The sequence below is a fragment of the Rhineura floridana genome, chromosome 18 (assembly GCF_030035675.1).
Source record: "Rhineura floridana isolate rRhiFlo1 chromosome 18, rRhiFlo1.hap2, whole genome shotgun sequence".
In the NCBI taxonomy this organism is placed as follows: Eukaryota; Metazoa; Chordata; class Lepidosauria; order Squamata; family Rhineuridae; genus Rhineura; species Rhineura floridana.
The window spans coordinates 3481271-3500629 of NC_084497.1; the positions used below are offsets into that span (position 1 = coordinate 3481271).

Sequence of the window (19359 nt, forward strand, 5' to 3'; positions counted from 1 at the left end):
TATAAGGGATAAGATGGTCTTTCAGGTATCCTGGTCCAAAGCTGTATAGGGCTTTATGTACCAAAACCAGTACCTTGAACTTTCCTGGTAGCTAAGGGGCAAATCTGACTTGTTGTTCAAAAAAGGGCAACCCACATAGTCAAAGGGTTGGAACGAGTCAGGATGGGAGAAAAATCATATTCGATTCGCATTTAAAGCCAAATTTATCAAATTCACACTTTCCAAAATAATACGAGCCGTCCTTCGAAATTCACACTTGCAGTGCAGTTCCCCAACCAGTGTTTGCAAAGAATTTTTTTTAAAAATGCACAGATTAAAGGGGAATGTGCATAAAAATGAATGTATTTGGGAAAATAGCATAGGAAAATGAATGATATTGGGCTAAATTGCTCGGGGAAATGTGTGCCTTAGTCAAAACTGACAAAAATCTGTTAGGAGAAATTCACACTAACGTGCTGAAGAATTATGAGGATGTAAAAAAATAAGATTGGAAAATGAGAAACTGAGAGGGTGTGAAAGGACAGATCTTTCCATCCCAGTCTAGGAGGGGAAGTGTCAACATTTTGGGTGTTTTAAGCTGGACTAAACTCTGTGGGAACAGGATGTTGAACTGCGACGGGCCTTTGGTCTGATGCAGCGATGGCAGCAGGCTGGCTCTTCTCGTCTCATGGCAGGCAGATTAAAACCCAGGTTGGATCAGTGAGTTTTCTGCCTCTGCTTGGCACGAAGCGGGGGCTTGTTTGGAATTTTCTCCCTGACTTCAGGCTTCGCCAGCTGCTTTGCGTGGGGCTGCCTTTGAAGACAATTCAGCAGCGACATCTGGTCCAGGAGACTATTGATATGTTGCTAACCAGGACTGGGCAAAGACCAGACATTTCCTGTACAGAAAAAAAGACCTCCACTGGTTCTCTGTAATCAAAGGATCCTGGGAACTGTAGTTTGTGAAGGGTGCTGAGAGTTGTTAGGAGACCTATTCCAGAATGGTCTAACAATTGATCCCTCTTCCCAGGGAACTCTGGGAATTGTTGCGATGGGGAAAGAATAGGGGTCTCCTGACAGCTCTCAGCACCCTCAACAAACTACAGTTTCCAGGATCCTTTGGGGGAAGTGATGGTTTGAAGTGATATCATACTGCTTTAAATGTGTAGCACAGATGTGGCCTCAGGGTTATCTGTGCTGCTTTAAAATGTGGATTTGGTTTTCTTGGCTTTCATTTGTGATATTTTTATAAGAGCAGTGGTTCTTAACCTTTTTGGGGTCACAGACCCTTTTGAGATGCTGATGAAATCTATGGACCCCCTTCCCAGAAAAATGCACATCAATGCACACACACATTTTTGCATACAAATTATTTTATTGCATTGCAAATTGATTTTTTTTTTTTTTGCATCTGGTTCACGGATCCCCTTAAGTCCATCTGTGCACCCCAGATTCAAAACCTCTGGCTTAGAGACTTCTTTGAAGTGCGGTGCATCAGTTACCGAAATAATGAGTAAAATCAAATTTCAGCCTAAAGAGGCATGGGTCCCAATTTGGCCCGCAAGGCCGTTTGCCCCAAACCTCCGCACCCACCTGACCCATAACTGATGTCCTATGGCAGCCTGTCCCAACTAGTGGGCCACCAGATGTTGTTGGACCACAACTCCCATCAGCCTCAGCCAGCATTGCCAATGGTCAGGAAAGATGGTGGCCCGCTAGTTGGGAAACATTGTCCTATGGGGATAGGTGGAGACACAGTGCCTTAAAGGCACGGAGGCTTGCTTAGTTGTTAGACTGAGAAGACTTGCCTACCTGCCAATCCCCTTATCTCACTGTGACATCCTCTGGGCATTACCTGTAGTTTTTATGCAGGTTTAGTCCAGGTAGAGCCAAGTTCCTGGATTCACTAATGATGAGAAATGGGCCTTGCAGCAATGATTTCCTCCCTCCCTTAGCTGAACAGAGTCTCCTCCAATCAACAAAGTGTGCTGGGGGGAACAGGTTGCATCTCGCCTTCTGCTGCCGTCACTGGTAATTAACATTTTGAAAGAATTAGAGGTCTTCATTAGGAGAACAATTGGAGCAACAGAGGAAGACAGAGGCCAGGCAAGGAGGGAATTGGGAACTGGGGAGTCCACCGCCCTGCACATAGGTCCTTCACCTCCCCTCAACACCAGTGCTGAATCCTGAAAATATGTGCCCCCCCCAAGCACGTGCAGAGTGCATGTCCCTTTGCAGTTCTGTTGTCAGTGCATCAAGGGGTGCAGTGTACAACTTGCATGGAGGATTGGGTCTTGAATCCCAGGCAGATTCTCTTCCTCTCCTCCCCCCCCAACAAAAAATTAATTTAATTAAGTGTTTTCATTTGCAGCCCTGGGCTCCTACCGGGAGGAAGGGTGAGATATAAATATAATAAACAAGCAACCTTTTAAGTAGAGACCTCGGCCCCGTCTGCATCTGTGTTGGAATTGTTATTTCAAGATGTTTATAAAGTTGTTATTTTAAGATGTTTTGGTTTTAAGATGCATTTGCTTGCCACCTGGGGGCTGCCTTTGGGAGGAAGGGTGGGATATAAATTTAATAAATTTAAATGAATGGAAACTCCCATCAGCCCTGGCAAGCATGCCCAATGGGCAGGGATGATGAGAGCTGTCATTCACCAATATCCAGAAGGCCAAGGGTTTCCTGATTCCTACTCCACTGCTTCTCCAAAGAAACATATCCTCATGCATTGAAAGTCAGTGTGGTGAAGTGGTTAGAGATGCCACTACCGGGAGATGCCATTGGGGACCTTCTGCATGCAAAGCAGATGCTCTGACCACTGAACATTTCCCCGTCCTTATGCAGGACTTAGTACTAAATACCGTCTGTCTGGCTGTCCGGCTGTCCAACCACGCATCAAACCTCTCTCTCTCTTTCTCTCTGTTCTTCCACCCACCCACCCATCATATCTATCTCTATCTATTCATCCACCCATCGAATCTATCCATCCATCCATCCATCCATCCATCCATCCATCCATCCATCCATCCATCCATCCATCCATCCATCCATCCATGCATCCATCCATCCATCCATCCATCCATCCATCCAACCAACCAACCAACCAACCAACCAACCAACCAACTCTCTCTCTCTCTCTCTCTCTCTGTTCATCCAACCACTCACGCATCATATCTATCTCTATCTATTCATCCACCCATTGAATTCATTCACCCATCCCATCCAGCCAGCCAGCCAGCCAGCCAGCCAGCCAGCCAGCCAGCCAGCCAGCCAGCCAGCCAGCCAGCCAGCCAGCCAGCCAGCCAGCCAGCCAGCCAGCCAACCAACCAACCAACCAACCAACCAATTAAATCTCTCTCTCTGTGTGTTCATCCACCCACCCACGCATCATATCTATCTCTCTATTCATCCACCCATTGAATCTCTCTCTCTCTCCCTCCCCCCCCCACACGTGTGCCTCAAGCTATTCTCTACCAGGAATTTCTGAACGTTTGCCCTGGAAACACAGTTGCTTTGCAATGCCAGTGGTGGTGTAGTGGTTAGAGTGTCAGAGTGGGACCTGGGAGACCCGTGTTCAAATGCCCCGCTCGACCATGACACCCATTGCATGACCTTGGGGGCCAGTCACTGCCTCACAGGGTTGCTGTGAGGATCAGATGAAGAGGGAGGAGAACCATGTATGCCACCGTTGAGCCCTGTGGAGGGAAGGCGAGATGTGAACGCAATAATAAATGTTGCCCAAATAAACCCTCTTTGCTTTGCGCGCTGGTGTTGTCAGGGACGAGGCATGAGAGGAACCAAACAGCTTCTGTCGCAAAGATGGTGGCTCGCGTGCAAGGCCTGACCAGAGACCTCAGTCAGCTTGGCCTTTTCCCCCCAGCTGGCTGGGTGCCACCTTCCTGGACGGCATGCTGTTAACTTAAAAGTTCCCTTTCCTTGGCGAGCTGAGATGCTGAGAGGTCATCAGTGGCCTCTCGGGATCCGGCAAGATTCCCTGTAATGGTTCTCATTATCAGCCATTTCCTCCCTCGGTTGAGCAGTCCGGGAGTGGTGGTGGGGGTGGTTCCTGCCTTCCTGAAATGGGAAGGCAAAAGAGAAGCATCCTAATTGTTTCATGGTAATGTCTCCGTAGAGTGAGTGAGTGTGTGTGTAAGTCTATGAAAGGAGGGGAAAACTCTATTGAATGTCCTTCATTGCATACGTCTTGAGCCTGAGTGTCTGCTGCTGTTTTGTGCAAGTCACCTTTACAGCTGGCATTGTGGATGGAAAGATCTGCCCATTTCAGCCGTCTCCTTTTCTCATTTTTAAAATCTTAGCGCAGATTTCTCCTAATAAATACATTTTTTGTCTGCAGTTTAATGTACACATTTTTGCAAGCAATTTCTTCTAAGATAATGCGGTCGTGTACTATTATCCTTTAACATGCACATTTTTTGCACACTTGCCCCTAACATATGCATTTTTGTAAACACAGGACTGTGTCCGTCCAAATCCTACTCAAGGCTAGATGCATTGAAATTAATGAACCTTGTGTCCATCACAGCATTCAGATAAGTGTGAATTTTGAAGGATGGCTGTGTTTCAGTGATAATCTGATAGATTTAAATGCAAACTGACAGTAATTCCCAAACAAGTGGCCCACCTGCTGTGTTTATCTTCCCTGATGAAGCTGAACGTTGGGAGATTCAGGACAGCCGTCTTCATGCAGAACCTGATTAAGCTGTGGAACTTGCTCCCAGAGGAGGCAGCAATGGCCACTGACTTGGACAGCTTCAAAAGAGGGTTAGAGGAATTCATGGAGGCTGAGGCTATCAACTGCTGCTAGCCATGATGTCTGCACTCTGCCTCCACTGCATGACTCTGAATGCTGGTTGCTGAAAATCGCAAGCGAAGAGAGTTGCTCCTGCGCTCAGGTCCTGCTTGCGGGCTTCCCATAATGGGCATCTGGTTGGCCACTGTGAGAACAAGATGCTGGACTAGATGGGCCTCCTTTGGTCAGATCCAACAGGAGTTTTCTTAGGTTCTTACGATCCTGTCAGAGTTTCCCGATGGTCTGTGCATCCAAAAAGCAGAGGGCTGTTGCGATCCACAGGGGTGGGGGCGGCTGGCGAAGAGTGACAAACACCAGAACTTCCAAAAATTGCTGTCGATGTAGGAGATGTTGTTTTATATTTAGAAAAATTAGCCGAGACATTTTGAGCTCGCTGTGCTTTTTCGGGAGCCCAGCTCTGCAGAAATGTGTGCATTTAGATGAAGGAGGAGTAATTATGGACAGCAATGCTTTTCAGCGAGAAACAGCATTTTTTTAAAAAGAAAGGGCAAGAGATTTGGGAAGTGGAAATGACACTTCCTTTATGCTGTGAATTGTGTGTGAGTGTTCTCTGATTAAGCAGAGGGAGGTTTAGGGAAGGATAACCCAAATATAATGCTTTAATTTTAAAGGAAATATGTTCTAAACCAGTAACCTTTTTTTAAAATTGCATGTTACAGGTTCCTTAGCCTTGCATATTGTTAAATGACATATATATATATATATATATATATATATATATATATATATATATATATATATATATATATATATATATATATATATACACACAATGAAGATCAACTTAATTAATGTATGTGAGTGTGTTTTTGTGTTACCCTTGAAGCAGACGTGCTGGCTTGAAATGTAGAAGAGAAGTTTATCAAAAAGAAAAAACTGGGTTCTTTTATATGACCTTTTGGGTGTTTTTTTGCTTGTTTTGTCATAAAACTGTGTTTTTATGCCATTTTGAGCTCCTTGGAGGAAAGATGGGCTATAAATGTAATAATAAATGATAAAAATAATTGTCATGATTCCTCTGATACGTAATATTATTATTTATTAAATATATATCCCGCCCTCAGGGGGCGGCAGACAAAAACACTAAAAGCACTCTAAAATGTCTTAAAAACAGACTGTAAAATGTATTAAAACAGGCTTTAAAAACCTATTAAAACAAAACATCTTTAAAAACATCTGCCAGAACAAAAAGCTTTAAAAACATCTTAAAAAGCAATTCCAATACAACGCAGATTGGGGTAAGGGCTCAACTTTTTAAATGATTATTGCAGCTCTGCAAGGTAGGTTGGGCTAAGAGACAGTGCCCCAGGCCCCAGTCCACACTCTCAGGTGTAGGGGCTAAATGTGGCTCTTCAGACCTCTTTGTGTGCCCCTCAAGACTCTTCTCAGTCTCCCCAGGACACACCCCTCACCGGCCCTCCTTCACATAATCTTTGCGTGTTTTTGTCAGGCTGAGATTTGTCCTGGAACTCTCATCTTGCTTTCTCGATGGAGGATAGAGAGGCATGCATGTAGAAACTAGCCTGCTATCCAAAGGTAAAATTTACATTTGCTGCTCCGCCTGCTTTTGCCTCTGGCCCCGCCCACCACTCGCATGCGGTCCTTGGAAGGCTTCCTGGATGAGAATGCGGCCCTCGGGCTGGAAAAAAGGTTTCCCACATTTGTTCTAACCTCTGCAGCACTCTGATATTTGGAAGCAGCAGCGAACCATTGCTGGAGCATATTGGCTAGTGACTGTGCTGGAATTCTAGGTTGTGTCTTTTCGCCTTTACCTGCAGGGTGTGGCTCAGTTAACTGTCCTGAGCCACCTGGAACTGTCTCCACAAATGATGATGACATGGTCCAGGTGCTGTCTGAATGTTGTGTTGTGGCTGTGCCTGGCGCTCTTGGGGATCAACTGAAGCCAGAGAAGACTGGTGCTTGCCCCTTGTGGCACTTAGAACCTACATTTTGGCAAGGGGGAGGGAGATTTGGCAAGAAGAGGTGACAGTATTGTGGGATGAGCAAGCAGCCATGATTTATTCTTCCTTTCAGTTGGCCATGAGGACTAGTGAATTGAGCCTTAAAGACCCTGTAAGAAGGTGAATATTGAAAAGGAGCATTAAGAGGTGGTAGATGGTTGGGCTATGCAAAGGTGTCGGCCTCCACCCGCCAAAAAAGACGCCCTTCACTGGACCTTTTCCCCCCCCCAGTTTGAAAGGTGGAAAGGGTACTTGACTGTTTCAAGGGAAGGTGGAATTAGGAGGGTGGCCAGGTAGGGCCCCTGTGGCTGTGAGGGGTCCTGCAACCCAACCCTGCCGCAGATCATGGAGAGGGCACTCCCAGGCACCCCCCCAATACAGGCAGCACTGGCTTCAATAAGCCCACCTGCACACCTCACCTACCTCTTCCGTCAGTATGAATGTCGTGCGTGCTGTGCACGCGTACCTGCCATCACCCAAGATGGTGATGGGGGCTTCCGGTGATGTCCTCGCTGCCATCTTGGATGATGGCAGGCATGCATGTTATACACGTGCATAATTTCCATGACATGAGAGTTAGGTGGGGCTTGTGGGCAGGCTTATTAGCCCTGCACCACCTGTATTGGGGGGGTGTTGGGCTATGGTGCTGTGGGCCCAGGGCAGGCTGGTGCCCAAGGGCCCAATCATACCTGGTGCCCACCCTGAGTGCCAAGAATACTGGGCTATAATGGCAGAGGGTGGCTCCGTGTCAGTGGGGCAGGTGAATCCGCTCCCAGTTTTAGTCCGTACTTTCTGCACCCTGGACAGCTCCTTGAAAGTTTGGACTAAAACCCAGAGTGGACTCCCCTGCCCACTGACATGGAACTGTTCTCTGTTGTCTTTTACCATTTTAGATTGTAAGCACTTCAGGGCAGGGACCTTTTTTTTTTTTGGTAAAGTGGAGTGCACATTGATGACACAGTGTAAATAATAATCCAGGCTGCTGATGAGGGCTGCGCATCTTTCCCATGTGGGAATTTAATGCCTGGGTTTTTTGAAGGCCTTCCAATCTTCAAAAAGATATCTTTCCGGCCTGACCCGGTGCCCTATTAAAATAATGTGCCAAGTGACTTAGCAGCCTAGGAATGACTTCTCCAGCTGTGCTTCAGGAAAGTGCCAGAAAGGTGCCTAAAAGGAACTCTTAAACAAACACACACACACACTCTAAATTGCTTCTAATACATGCTCAAAAGAAAAAAAAAGGTTTGGAGAGGCTTTTTTTCTGCATATGAGCAAGAAGGGAACTGCAATCAGCAATATCAAATATCTCTGCAAGGGACCCTGGGAAATGTGATTTTCCCAGGGCACCATAGTCCCTAGCATTGATATCATGTGACTAGAAACTATCTATCCCAGGGGCCCTTTTCAGCTAGAAAATGCATTGCAGAATTCAGGGCCTTTGTGAAGTGGAATTGCAGGTGCTCAGTTAACGAACTGAACTGAAGGGAGGTGGGAACATTGCAAGGGAAATGGTGCTCGATTCGTAATGCGGTTGGGGACACGCTTGCGTTCCCAGTTTGGGTAAATGTCAATTTCAGCGCTGTCATTCATCTCGAGCTCTGAATAGTGGTCCCCGGCAGGGACATGTTTCTAGTTTGGGACAGTTTCCAACGGATACCTATTGCAGGGACAGCTGGTGTCAAGTGGACACTTGGGTGCAAGAGTTAGATTGAGGATTAAGCGCCAAGGGCAAGGAGCAGATCCCAGGCTCAGTTTCAGATGATGGGTTCAGCCTGGTCCCAAATAGTTTAGGTCTTTGAAACAGGGGGGCAGGGCCTTTTCCACACTGGACAACAAATGTAAATTTTACCTTGTACAGTGGGCTAGTTTACACACACACACACACCCCTCTATCCTCTATGCAGGCAGGAGGCATGCTCAGGGGTCAAGGATGCAGTTTGAGCCAGGCAAAAACCCTCAAGGTGAGGGGCGTGGCTTGATGAAAGTGGGCGTGGTTGGGGAGAGGCCTGACAGTGGGGCCTGCAGTCAGTCTGAGGTTCCCTGAGTCTTTTAAAGGCATCGGAAGAGCCACATTTCCTGTATGCACCTGGCAGAGTCTTAAAATCGGCGCCAGAGACCTCGCTTTTTGGTCCTCCTGTGAAAGTTGTTGCATTAGTCAGCACCAAGGGCAGAGACTTCTCTGTGGTGTCCCACCCACCCCCCTTCTCCAACGTGCGGAATGCCATCCACACGGAGATATGTATGGCACCCCTCTTTCCTGGCATTTAGAAGAGCCTTAAAAACATTTTTTTAAAAATCCAATCTGCTTTGTGGTGATTTTTCTGGCATTGCAGTTTTTTTCTTTTTTAAAAAAGGTCCTTATCAGCTGCTGCTGTTTTGAATGTTACTTAAATGTTGTCCTTTACTGTTGTAAACAGTGTGCAATCTTGTTGTTTTTACTTATGGCTTTGTAAGCTGCCTTTGTAAGCTGAAAGCCTGGAGGGAGGGATGGGAGATTTGATGGATTGGTGGGTGGTGGATAGATAGTTGGATAGATAGATATGGTTTTGAAGAAAAACACACAGCATCTTGCACAGTGCGTTACGCTTGCTACAGCAGGTAGAAAAATTATGAAGTGGTCCCCAAGATCCTTGGCAATTTTCAAGTGGTCTGTGGGGGAGAAAAAACCAGTTTGGGGACCACTGGTATAGAGCAGCGACTTACTTGCTTATTAAATTTATATCCCACCCTTCCTCCCAGTGGGAGCGCTTGTTGCTTGCAGAAGGCCCCAGGTTCAATGTCCCAGGTTCCGATGGCGGCATCTCCAGGTAGGGCTTGGGAGAGACTCCTTCCTGTAACCCAGGAGAGCCACTGCCAGCCCGTGTAGACAGTATTGAGCTAGATGGACCGTTGGTCTCACTTGGTGTACGTCAGCTTTGCTTCCTGTTTTCTTATTTAAATCAGAACCATGAGGACTGGAATCTTTATTTTTAGGGGAAAGAAGTCTGGCTCACCCATGGAGCATCTGCTTTGCCTGCAGAAGATCCCAAATTCAACCCCCAAGGCAGCTCCAGGTAGGACTGGAGGAGCCTCCCTGTCTGAAAACCTGGGGAGCTGCTGCCCATCCGTGTAGACAATATTGAACTAGATGGACCAACAGTCTGACTTGGTATTAGTGGCATTATACAATCTGTCAGGAGCTTAGTGGGGGGAGAACACATGCTTTCATCTGCAGAAGGACCCAGTCTTAGCCCTTCTCCAGCTGAAAGGATCAGCCTGTGAACCGGAAGAGTCCTTGAGAATGGTCAGTCCTGATTGGGCTGCCTTTGAGGTCCCCATCCCCAGATTGGAACCACCGCTCTAGGTCTTTTGGACTACAGCTCCCATCACCTGGGGCTGATGGGAGTTGTAGTCCAAAACACCTGCAGGGCATCTGGTCGGCCAAGGCTGTTCTGTGTTGCTGTTGTTCCATAAGGTTGCACCCAGCTAAGCTTTGCTCAGAGAGTGTGTGCATTATGTGCCTTCAGGTCGATTTCGACTTATGGCGACCCTATGAGTGAGCAACCTCCAGTAGCATCTGTCGTGAACCACCCTGTTCAGATCTTGTAAGTTCAGGTCTGTGGAGTTCCTTTGTGGAGTCAATCCATCTCTTGTTTGGCCTTCCTCTTTTTCTACTCCCTTCTGTTTTTCCCAGCATTATTGTCTTTTCCAGTGAAACCTGTCTTCTCATTATGTGTCCAAAGCATGATAACCTCAGTTTCACCATTTTACCTGCCAGTGATAGTTCTGGTTTAATTTGTTCTAACACCCAAATATTTGTCTTATTCGCGGTCCATGGTATGCGCAAAGCTCTCCTCCAACACCACATTTCAAACGAGTTGATTTTTCTCTTATCCACTTTTTTCACTGTCCAACTTTCACATCCATACATAGAGATCGGGAATACCTGAATGGTCTGAATGATCCTGACTTTGGTGTTCAGTGATACATCTTTGCATTTGAGGACCTTTTCTAGTTCTCTCACAGCTGCCCTCCCCAGTCCTAGCCTTCTTCTGATTTCTTGCCTCCCTTTTGGTTAATGACTGTGCAGAGATATTGATAACCCTTGACAAGTTCAATGTCTTCATTATCAGCTTTGAAGTTAGATAAATCTTCTGTTGTCATTACTGTAGTCTTCTTGATGTTCGGCTGTAGTCCTGCTTTTGTGCTTTCCTCTTTAACTTTCATCAGCATTCGTTTCAGATCATTACTGGTTTCTGGTAGTAGTATGGTATCGTCTGCATATCTTAAATTAATTGTGTACATTAATTTCAGTGTGTCTGCTTCCAAGGCCGCAGATCTTCTTGGCATGATAGAACATTCATTTATCTTTTTTAAAAAAAGGAAAAGATGGATGTTAGTTATGCAGTTTCCCCTTGATCCTATTGGGATACAGGAAAAAGGATATTCGATTAGAACATATAAGGAGAGTAGGTAAAGTCGGTGAGTGCTGCTAGAATTTTCCTTTCCCCTAAATAGTGAAAATATGAAATAATCTTGAATAAATGGATGCTTGAGAAGGAGCAGTTTATGGTGCCATTTTATGGCTTATATGAAGTGGCCATATATATATATATATATATATATATATATATATATATATTAAATGCCATCTTGCTACTGAGATGAGTAATGTAAAGCTTTTCCCATTTTTGAATGCTGGAAAGCACCTCTGAGGATGGATTAAATTTGATTCATAATTCATAATATGGACTGCCTTCAAATCGATCCCAATTTATGGCGACCCTATGAATATGCTTTTCGTGGTAAGCGTTATTCAGAGGGGGTTTACCATTGCCTTCCTCTGAGGCTGAGAGGCAGTGACTGGCCCAAGGTCACCCAGTGAGCTTCATGGCTGCGTGGGGATTCGAACCCTGGTCTCCCAGGTTGTAGTCCAGCACTCTAACCACTACACAACACTGGCTCTCTAAGTCATTATATAATGCTATATAAATACAGTGTCATACAATAGATGTTGATATTGATGATAATGCATAATATGTTATGGTGGATTATATATACACATACTAATTTATGCTTAATATCTGGATATATTGTACATGTTTTATAGTTCTTTGCATTATGTACAAATTTATGTTTAATATCCAAATATATTGTATATGTTTTACAGTAACATTCAGTATATTTGATGATGATAATAATAATGTTTATAACATCGGTAAAGCAGAAGATGGAAGGCAACCTGTCAGGGATGTTGTAGCACCATCGGCAGGGGGTTGGACTAGATGGCCATTTGAGATCCCTTCTGACTCTTCTATGTTTCTAAGCCACCTTTTCAGAACAAGCCCTGCTAAGGCAGCATGCAAGAAAAGGATTTAAAAAGACTCAGGCTTGCCTCATAATAAATTACTGAAAACAGCAGCAGAATGAGATAGAGAGACAGTAACAAGCAATCTGTCAAAGGCAACCTAAGCAGGGCCGGTACCAGGCATGACTGAGCCCTTGGGCACCAGCCTGCCCTGGGCCTGTGGTGCCGTAGCCCAACATCCCCCCCCAATAAAGGTGGTGTGGGGCTAACCCTGCTGCGCGTTGCGGAGAGGGAGTGTCCAAGCACTCCCCTCAATACAGACAGCGTGGGCTTCAATAAGCCTGCCTGCACACCCGACCTACCTCTCATGTCATGTGAATGACGTCCACACATAGCGAGCAAGCCTGGTATCAACAAAGATAGCAGCAGGGGCATCAGCCCCTTAGAGTCAGGTTTCAGGACTCAGTGCTGCCGCAGATTGCAGAACGGGAGCGCTACTCTCTCACCCTAAGGAGAGGCCCTTCAAGGGCCCCTCTGGGCTGCAGGGGCCCTCAGCCGGGGCCCAACCTGGTCGCCTCAAGGCACTTCATATACATTATCTAGTTGCAATCCTTAACAAACAGCCCTGTAAGGGGATCTGGAAATACTGTCTCCCAAATTGCAGATTGGGAGGGATGGGAGTGGGGACTCAGGCTGAGAGAGTGAGTGCCTTTCCTAAAGGCCACCGAGTGAGTCCGCAGCTGAGGCAAGATTCGAACTGGGGACCTCCAGCTTTGTAACTATGGCCTTTTAAAATCTAAAGCTCAGCGCTTTGAACTGAACATTGGAAACAAATAGGTAACCAGTGTACAACATGCAGAAGTGGAGTTATAAAGACAGGCCACCTGCCCTCAGAACATACATGCACACACACGCACACAAGCGCAGCCTGCTTCTAAACTGTGTCCAAGGGCAGCCCTATATTGGGAGCATTGCAGTAGTCTAGTCGGGAAACAACCAGTGACTGTAGATTGTGGGCATGTAGATCATGAGATGCTTCATGTTGGTTTTGTTTGTTGTGAACCGCCCAGAGAGCTTCGGCTATGGGGCGGTATATAAATTTAATAAATAATAAATAATAATAATAATTCAGACCAACAGAAGAGGGCGGTTACCACCTTAATGCCTTGTGTGTTAGCTTGGTGGAGGGGGCGTTTCCATCGCCCTCCAAGTGAGGAGTGCTCGACTAGATGCACCTTTGGGTTGCTTGTGTCAGCTCTGGGGAGACTTCCCAATCTGAACCCAGTTAATGCCTGACCCCCACCTTCTGTTCTATCACTCTCCAGGTTTTGAAGCCGCCGTCCCAGAGGCGCTGTGAGTTTTGCTAAACTGGGGGGGCCGCCTGGCCAAGGTCGGAGGCCTCTGCCTCCCGCCAGCATGAATCCCAGCCTTGGATACTCTCTGCTGCTCCCTCTCGTCAATCTCGTTGCCTTGCTGCTGATTGGCTGCGCCACGGAAAGTAAGTTAAATATCCCTCTTCCTACCCCTCCCAATTCTATTTTGGTACTGCATTTCATGGGCAAAGAGTGCTCATTTTCTGAAATCGTACTTAAAACTTGTCCAATTTAATCCTGTTCGTCTGGGTGTGAATGAGTAGAAAGCCCTCTGCACGTTCTCAAGGTGCTCTTTTCTTTCTTATCACTATGCACATTCTTTACTTGAAAGATTAGAAGCAGCGGATCTGGGGAGGGGGGCAGAAAAAAGACCCTGCTTTAAATGCAGATGAGTTTTCTCCAAATTATGGAGTCGCTTCATTCTCTGATACCCCAAAAAGTTTTGCTTCTACAGTGCATAATAGTATGAGTTACCCATTCTTACAGGGACCTTTTTGTTTCTGCATGACTCGTCATCCCAAACAGGCCTCCTGTCTGGAAAGAGGTGAACCCAGAGCATTGACTCATACAGAGACACAGGGCAGACCAGAATAGTGACTCCTACAGAGGCACAAGTAGCCTCCTCTTATGATGGGTACTTCTGTTACACCTCTGGAATGTGAGTGGAAGAAAGGTGTGCCTATATGTTTGCAGAGGGACAGTCTGCTGAGTCGTAGCAGACAGTTTGCATTAGATTATCATAATATTAAATTATAATAATAGATTTTTATTGTTGTTGTTGTTTAAATTTGTATGCCGCTTTCCCCTGTAAATATGTTCAAAGTGTTTCACAGCAGAACAAAAACACAAATAAATAACAATCAAATCCTAAATCATTTCAAAACACAACAGTCCAACAAATGACTCAGTTAGATTACATGAACGTTGCAATATTTAAAGTCATCATAAAACAAACTATCAATCAGTTAAAAATAAAGCAACTAAGGGCAAACATAATAAACGTCCTCGTACAAAAAATGTAAGAATATCCTTGTTGTTCCTTCCTGCTTTATGATTCAGTAGGCATTGCCGTTCCTCCTGCCAAGCTCGGCGCGTAATCCCTTTCAAGGGTAGCCAACCAGGTGCCCTCAAGATATCACGGGAACATAGGAAGCTTTCTTATACCGAATCAGACCCTTGGTCTATCTCGCTCAATATTGTCTGCACTGACTGGCAGCGGCTCCCTAGGCAGGGAGTCTCTCTCAGCCCTACCTGGAGCTGCCGTTGGAGATTGAACCTCGGACCTTCTGCATGCAAGACAGATGCTCTGCTGCTGAGTTTACGGCACTTTGCCAAGGCTGGGACCCAAGGTTTCTTTACTATTCCGTTTGCAATGAAAAAAACCAAGACAACTGAATTATTATTTTTCAAACAAAGAAAAAAGCACGCCCCCAAATACGAAAATGTGATGTTAGTTATGTATTGCAGAGTATTGGGTTGCATTCGACTAAGAGCTATTCCGAGGGGACCCTCTGAAATTGATGAACGGAACTTCTACTCGTAGGACTAGCAACGAGTGCACCTACCCATTGGTAGGATTCTGTCCTTTTTCGAGCTGCTTGCCACGAGTAAATTACCTCAAATGTGGAAGTCCACTTCACGTTCCTGAATTTTGGGAGGGGCGGTTCCAAGGTACCTGTTGCAAACTTGTCCAGCAAGTGGCGCCCATGTCCCGTTGGGTTGGGGATGGAATACCCCCCATTTTTTTCCTTGCATTCTTATTCTTTTGGGGGAAGCTCCCCTCCCCAGGGGTGTAGTCGTCCAGGGTCATGAGGGGGCCTTAGACATTTTACTTTTTTGGGAGCAGGGTCCCTATGTCTCCAGCATCCTGTGAGACAATCAGCATGAAAGGGGAGTGTGTTAGCCACTGAGAAGAGTCTTCTAACATGCTTCCTTGTCCTTTCCTGCTGATTTGAACCAATCAGAGTGAAAGGAGGCAAGTCAGCCACTGAGAAGACTCTTCTCAGTGGCTAACACCCTCTCCTTTCGTGCTTATTGGCTTCTAGGGATATCTGTTGTTGTGGGTAACAAGGCTCTCATCCTCAGCCCAGCAGCAAAATAGGGGGGGGCGTGGCTGTGACTAACATGAATTTGCCACTCTACTACTGTCCCCCCCCCAAATGTTCTGCCTTCGCCCAGTGATTCCTTCTGCTGTATTTCAAGCCGGCAATGCGGAATAGTCGGGGCTAGTCTCTTGTGCGTCTCCCTCCCTCCCTTTTGCTTCCAAGGACACAGAATTAAGCTCACCGAGTGTCACCTTGCTTAACTGCTTGATCAAATTAAATCAAGCCGCAGTGATGTCATTTCTCTCCCCCCCCCGCACACTTCCATCTCTCCTCTAGTGCTATTTAAATAAGTCAGATTTGGGGGTGGGGAGGTGGGAAGAGGGAGGACAAGGAGAGTGAAAGGAGCCCTTGGCAGGTTCCTCAAGTGGAATTAAGTAGGGCTCCAACAGGGTTGTGCCATGTGAATTCTCTGGACGCTTAAAATTGGCTCCTTTAAAAGGAGCGCAAGCTGCCTTCCCCAGGCTTGTTTTGGACCACAGCTCAAAGATTCCTAGAATAGCAGAGTTGGAAGGGGCCTATAAGGCCATCCATTCCAACCCCTTGCTCAATACAGGAATCCAAATCAAAGCATCCCTGACAGATGGTGGCTGTCCAGCTGCCTCTTGGACGCCTCCAGGGTTGGAGAGCCCACCACCTCCCTAGGTCATTGGTTCCATTGTCGTACCGCTCTGTTAGGAAGTTTTTCCTGATGTTCAGCGAAATCTGGCTTCCTGCAACTTGAGCCCATTATTCCGTGTCCTGCACTCTGGGACGATCAAGAAGAGATCCTGGCCCTTTTCTGTGTGGCAACCTTTCAAGGACTTGAAGAGGGCTATCATATCTCCCCTCAGTCTCCTCTTTTCCAGGCTAACCATGCCCAGTTCTTTCAGTCTCTTCCCAAAGGGCTTTGCTTCCAGTCCCCTGATCATCCCTGGTTGTTCTCTGAACCTGTTCCAGTTTGTCTGCATCCTTCCTAAAGTGCAGCATCCAGAACTGGATGCAGTACTCAAGATGAGGCCTAACCAGTGCCGAATAGAGGGCAACTAGTACATCATGGGATTTGGAAATGATACTTCTGTTAATGTTGCCTACAATAACATTTGCCTTTTTTGCAGCCACATTGCATCGTTGGCTCATATTCAGCTTGTGATCAACTCCCATCAGCCCCAGCCAGCGCAGCCTTCAGGTTGTTGTTTCTCCCTCTCTCTGTGTACATGCGTATCGATGAACTCGAGGAGGGGTGCACCATTTAATTCAATTTAAAAGCTTTTAATCAGTGGGTTGTGTCCAACCAGATGTCCATAATGGGAAGCCCAAAAACAGGACCGGAGCGCAAGAGCAACTCTCCCCTCCTGCAGTTTCCGGCAACTGTGCCTCTGAAAGTGAAGGGAGAGCATGGCCATTGTGGCTAGTAGCCTTCTCCTTCATGAATTTGTCTAAACCTCTTTTAAAGCCATCCAAGTTCACTGCCAGTTCCACCATTTAACTGCGTGAAGCAGGACTTTATTTTTGTAGGTCCTGAATCTCCCAACCTTCAGTTTCACTGGAAGTCCACGGGTCCTTGTGTTGCGAGAGAGGGAGGAAAACCTTTCCATATCCACTTTCTCTAAGCTATGCATCATTTGATGTTGCCTCTGACTCGCCTTTCCTCTAAACTAAAAGGCCCCCAAATGCTGCAACCTTTCCTCCCAGGGGAGTCACTCCATCCCCTTGACCAATTGAATTTCTCCCTGGTCACTCGGGTTGGGGGCTGCCTTTCTCTTTTGCATGGAGACCAGATAGCAATGTAGTCATCACTGAGCACAAGACATTTCCAGGAAACATTACACACTCTTCTTGCACTAGGCAGGCCAGAACTAGTACAGCATTAGTCAAAAGTTGCTCTTCCCCCCGCTCCCCAATCTTTTATTCATCCTCTTCTTTCTGGCTCGTGAAGAAGGATTCGGCCATCCACTGTTGGAAGAATGGGCTAAGTGGATCTTTTGTTCCAGTCTAGCAAGGCTTTTCTCAAACATTGTTTTGAAAGGCATGGCGAGAGACACTTGGTTTTGGTTGAGGGCTTTACAGAACTCCTCTGCCGAGATGTTCAGGCTTCCTGAGGTTTAATTTGGAGGCCGATGGCGAAAGGGGAAGATTTATTTCCACGCACATGTGCTCACACAAATATGAATATGGGTTTAATTGGTGTGTGTGTGTCTGGGGAAGACTACCCTAGTTTAAGATTCTAGACTATTTCTCCCTGTGTGCCATCTTCCTAGTTTCCCCCCAAATCTTTAATTGACTCAAGAGCCTAACATCAAGAAGAAGAGGAGGAGGAGAGGACAGAAAGTGAAATGGTGGAACTATTTGAATAATTTATTGTCCTTTGAAGTTGCAAGAGAAATTTCATCTGCCTTGGGGAGTCATTTCTCCCTGTTCTAAAAGGCTTTTCTCCTCGTTTTACACTCATCCAAAGGAATATGGTGGGGTGTGTGTGGAGGGGGAGGTTCCCCCCCCTTTTTTGCATTTTCTGCATAATTAATGAAACCTTTCCCCTTTCATTTCATTTTTTAAAAATCTCTCTCTCTCTCTTACAAACCTTACAGCACTTGATTTTTCAGTGGCCTGCATATTCTCCTACATTGAGCAGAAGGTTGGACTCAATGGCCTTACAGACCCCTTCCAACTCTACTATTCTATGATTCTGTGATTCCCCAACTTTGCTAAGCAATCCTGTTTGCAGTCCAGTGGCTTGCCCCTGACACCTAATTCCCCCCCTCGCATATTTCCTCAAATATATTGCATAGCACACCTCAGCAATAAAAGCTCCAATAATCCAAGCTCCAAGCATGGAGGAAGCAAGCCTATAATAGCCTATAATAGAGGAGGAGGAGGAGAAGCTGCTTTCCTTTCAAATTATCAATAATTCCTTTCAAGCTATTGATATTTTCTTTCAAAATATTGATAATTCCTTTCAAAACATATTTTCTTTCAAGATACCAATATTAAAATTGGGGGGGGAAATTGGGCCGGGGACAAGGAATGAACTGGCATCGATACTGCCTGTTAGGTCGATGGGATGTTCTTGAAGCGGCACTGGCCAATGGATCCCATCCCTGTTCTTGGGTGAGAGTTTGGTACAAAATCCAGTCCTGACCGTTTGGTCAAACTGCTACTGAATAACTTTTGCGGCTCAAGGGACAGAGAGCCTTGTTGTAGCTCTCGTTCCTTGAATCTCAAGGGATGTCAGGTGTACAGCTTGGGGGTCTCCTAACTCAGGTTGGAGTGGTGGCAGCCGTACTACCTGGCAGGGAGGGTTTACCCTGGTTGTTTGGCACTCTATTGCACCAGCAAGGAATTTTGGGATGCATGCTCCCTTTACAGCAGACAAACTACACTAGATGGTCTAATTGTCTGACTCAGAAGTACGGTTATAACAGCAAAACAGCTCTCAAGTGTCCTTCCCAGCCCCTCCCAAAAAAGGTTCTACTGCTACTGAACAGCTGTTGACTGGATTTACTTCCAAGTAGGCATGTCCAAGTTTGGGTTGTGCCTAGGTTCATTGGCAGAGATGGGGTTTATACAGAGGGCCATCTTGATTGAAAGCTGGTTATGAAGGAATGTTTTGTTGTTTGATTCACACAATTGGAGGGTTTGTTTGGTTCAGACTAAATCGGTCTTTGTTAAGGGCTGTTGCTGTTTCGCTTGGTTTTTAAAAAATGTAATCTTTGTCACGTCGATTCCGTGCATACGGGAATGTTGAGCAAAACAGAGAAGGCAGCGATCCCCACTCCAACCACTGTGAGAGTTTGCAAGTACTCCAAGTCCTTGAAAGGTTGCCACACAGAGGAGGGCCGGGATC

At 46.1% G+C, this 19359-nt stretch overlaps 1 protein-coding gene across 1 annotated transcript in view; it reads left to right on the forward strand.

The window, feature by feature from the left end:
* The window catches only part of PTPRS (protein tyrosine phosphatase receptor type S), a 207884-nt gene that overhangs the window by 49324 nt on the left and 139201 nt on the right, over nt 1-19359 (forward strand). The window contains exon 2 of the mRNA XM_061601984.1: nt 13387-13559. Coding sequence (XP_061457968.1) covers nt 13478-13559 — 82 coding nt within the window. The 5' untranslated portion in view covers nt 13387-13477. The remainder of the gene's footprint in view (nt 1-13386; nt 13560-19359) is intronic.